Source organism: Sinocyclocheilus rhinocerous, unplaced genomic scaffold (genome assembly GCF_001515625.1).
Source record: "Sinocyclocheilus rhinocerous isolate Xijiao unplaced genomic scaffold, SAMN03320098_v1.1 scaffold1864, whole genome shotgun sequence".
In the NCBI taxonomy this organism is placed as follows: Eukaryota; Metazoa; Chordata; class Actinopteri; order Cypriniformes; family Cyprinidae; genus Sinocyclocheilus; species Sinocyclocheilus rhinocerous.
In genome coordinates this window covers 528,414-532,291 of record NW_015639085.1, presented here as the reverse complement: position 1 = coordinate 532,291, position 3,878 = coordinate 528,414, and the positions used below count along the sequence as shown (strand labels likewise).

General features: G+C 42.2%; 1 protein-coding gene across 1 annotated transcript in view; it reads right to left on the bottom strand.

Annotated features, from left to right (window-relative positions):
• Positions 1-3,878, bottom strand: part of LOC107750996 (protein tyrosine phosphatase receptor type G) — a 286,241-nt gene that overhangs the window by 53,100 nt on the left and 229,263 nt on the right. The window contains exon 7 of the mRNA XM_016566564.1: positions 1,981-2,138. Within this exon, the coding sequence (XP_016422050.1) occupies positions 1,981-2,138 (158 nt within the window). The remainder of the gene's footprint in view (positions 1-1,980; positions 2,139-3,878) is intronic.

The following is a 3,878-nucleotide window of genomic DNA, read 5'->3' as shown; positions in this document are numbered from 1 at the left end:
ATGCGTATTTTTCAATTAAAGACAGCTTATAGATTTAATATGGGCTGCTTTTGGTGCTTGACACCTTTTTATTGTTCATTTTGTGTTTCAAGAATAAGGTCCAAGGTTAAGAATTATGCTATTAATTACATAAATATAAAATGTTTTTCTCTATTTAACAACATTACAATAGTGAAAGACGACTTCCCTTACTTATCACGTCTCTTGCGCGGCGGGATGTTGGACTCATGAAAAATAATCACGTAGTTTGTATTCACCAAAACGGATTTACTGAAGTAAAAACACTGCCGGAATTGGCGTTAGCGCAAGCGCCGCTTGCTGTGAGTGAGGTGGGAGCGACGAACCGCCAGAGGATTGCGCAGCATTCCTCGAACAGTTATGTTCACGATTTCTGATATACTTAACGTATACTGCGTGAGGGGGGCTGTGATTGGATGATGAAATTTCAGGCCGTGTAGATAGGCAAGCATATATACAAATCATTTAGTAAGCAGAAATCCGAAATTTACCTTAACATATTAAGTTAGAGGAAGATGCGACTGAATTGGTGCTTGAAGAATGCACTTCCAGCAGCCATGTTAGACAGTTGGCGGTTAAAGTTTTCAATGCACAATTTGATTTGATGAAAGTCACGAGACCTATTACTATCTCTCTATCCAATCACGTTGATGGATAAAAATAAAATTAAAATAAGCATGTAACGACCACAAACGAAGGAAAATAGCGGAGTAGAAGTACCGATACATCACTTAAAATGTACTCAAGTAAAAGTAAAAGTACACAATTTTTAAACTACTCAAAAAAGTACAATTACTGATAAAAACTACTTACTGTAACGTGAGTATTTGTAATTCGTTACTTCACACCCCTGCTGAGATCTCCTACTGCACCTTTAAGCCCCATTCAAGATAAACAAGCATAGCAGAATTCTGAGAACCATTTACGAATTACGCAATATACAGTTTTACGAATGATTTACGCTGAAATTTGGTACTTCAGTCCATTGCAGTCTTGTTTCGTGTGTCAAATTAAATATGCGTTGTCTGTCTATTTCTGGTTAAAATATAATTTTTTATCGTTACAAAGTCTTACACCATATGGTTACAAACCTTGAAAAGACTTTGAAATAACATGGAATCTTACATGGCCGGATGAGGTTTATACAGATATCCTTTGATCTTTTATACGTGAGAGCAAAGCCTCTGTTTGCCGTTTCTCTTTTAACACGCGGTGAGATCAGAAGTCACAGAGCAGCCAGAGATGGATCGGTTTCTGATGGAGAACAACCTTCATAAACAGACACTGTGTTCCCTATAAATTTCAGCCCTTAATTATCACGTCCTTCTTTGTTTGTTATCTGAGTCTAACAGTGCTGCTTGTGAGAGCCCACCTCACAGTATCCACCCTGAGGATTTCTGCTCTAAAACCAGTCCTCTTTCCTCTATACTTTGGTGGAAGTGCACCTGGCCTTCACATAGCTCTTCATGCAGCCTGTTAGCATGAAGATGCCCCATTTTTGGTGTTTGGGTTTGTTATATTACAGTGTAAAAGCTCAGCTGGAGAGTTTTCCTTATCAGTCAGAGCTCAGGAGCATTGCCGAGAGAGAGGACAGGATGCATGTGCGCAAGCGAAGCTGGGTGATGCATACTAATGGAGAGGCATGAGTCAGTGAGGCGAAAGTAGGGTCCATTAGAACAATAATGGGTATTACACACATTGCTCTTTTCTTTTCTTTCTCATGCTGTTTAGCTGTTGTCCCAAAGCCCAGGTGTTTTTCAGGAGCTCTGTCTAATAAATCTCAAACAGTTTTAACTCCTCAGACTTCTCAACTGGGTCAGCCGCTCTGTATTATGGGAACTGTGACTTTGAGCTTTGCTTTGAGTAAAGATGCATAATAAAATCTTTTTTGGCATAATTTTTTTAAAGACCTAAATAGCATGAATAACCTCACACACCTTCATGTGTGTAGTACAGACTTACCTGTTTGTAGGAGAGGAACACGGGCCGACTGAAGACGATCCACTCCACCACTTTACTGCAGGGCGGCGTGGTCAAAGAGCCGATGTAACGGTAGTAGCTTCCGATGGAGGACGGCAACAAGTCTCTGAGCACGAAGGGCTCTAGAAATGTCTCTTTTTCTGGAACAACAAAAAAGAACAAAAATACACTGAGAACAAGCATTTTATCTGGTTAGTAGTATTTGACAAAGATACTATTTCTGATGCATATATTGTTACCCTAGTAAAAGTCTTCTTTCTTTGCGTGAACATTTGGGCGGTGTTATGCAAATCTTCCCACATAGTGAGGTAGATATGTGGGGGCGTGTTCGAACGAGCCGTTTTAGTGGGGTGTGGCTGACTCTTAACTTTTATAAAGAATATCTCTTTGGATTTGAGACTTTAGTCTTTGCAACTTTACAGATCTTCTTTATGCACCAAGAGCTTGTAACACTCCAAAGAGAAAGGAAAAAATGAAATTGCATCATATGACCCCTTTAACATATTTCCTGACATATCACTTGAGATTTACTGATATAAAAATTATAATTACATTTTATTTGGAGTACTACTTGTGCACAATGCACATTTCTTAATATTACGCCTAAAATGTGTTTTAATGTCACTTTTGATGAGGATTGTATGATCTTTGAATAATATCGGTCTTTAAATGCAAGATGTTTAAATTGTTCCTGAAGTATACTTGCAACAGTTCCACTTTAGCACAATCAAATATACTTCAGAATATCTTTAGTTGGACTTCAGCACTACTTTCACACATTTGAAGTACAATAAGTACAAAATTAGTTGTTCCAAATGACCAGACTTTAAGTATACAGTACCTGTTTAGTATACTAAAAGTACAATAGCAGGGTATTTGATTAAGTACATAATTATGTAAATGTATTTGTAGTATATTTAGCATAAAATAAATGTATTTCAAATAAATGTGAGTATATTTATGTCACGTGTATGTTCCTGTTTGCCCTTTTTTGGTCTTCCTGTTCCTGATCTCATTATGTTTATTTGATTCCACCTGTGTTTCCCTTGTTTCCTCGTTATGTTGATTAATTCCCTAGTTTACTCCCTTGTTACTTAAAACCTGTGTTTTGATGTCTCGAGTGTCGGCTGTTAAATGTCATCCCAGAGGTCCTGTGTGTGTTATCCTTTGTTCATTTGAATTAAATCCTTGTTGAAGTCTTCTCCTGCGTCTCATCGTTCCTTCCTCCCCGAGTGACCGTGACAGAACAGCCGACCCCAACTGAAGTAAGCGGCGCCTTTTTCCCCCGTTTGTTTTCCCCCCGAGACTATGGAGGAACGAGCGATGTTCATCACCGTAGCTCAGGCAAGCCCCAACCCTGTCAGCTACGCGAGGGCGTTCGTGCCGCTCGCCCTCGCCAGCTCCCTCGAGGGGGAAACCCTTGTGACGCTGTTCCGGATCGGGATTACTTACCATCGCCCCGTGGAGCTCCCAGACACCACCAACCTCGACTGGAAGTAGGCAGTCATCCGGTGTCTGGAGAGCCTCCGATCCCGATCCGGGACTCCTCCGCCGGCCATTCCTCAGTCAAGCCTGCCGGCCGCGGCTTTCGCCAGCCCGCCGGCCGTTCCAAAGTCTAGTTCCGAAGATCCTGTGGCAAGCCCGCCGGCTGTTTCTGTGGCAAGCCCGCTGGCCATTCCTAAGTCAAGCCGGTCGGTCGTGGCTCACTCCCGCCCAGAGCTTGCTCCAGTGTCAGCCCCAGAGCTCGCTCCAGTGTCTGCTCCAGAGCTTGCTCCAGTGTCAGCCCCAGAGCTCGCTCCAGTGTCGGCTCCAGCCCCAGAGCTCGCTCCCTGATTCCTCGTCGAAAGCGCCTTGCTGTGCCTGCTCCTCCAGAGCTCCCT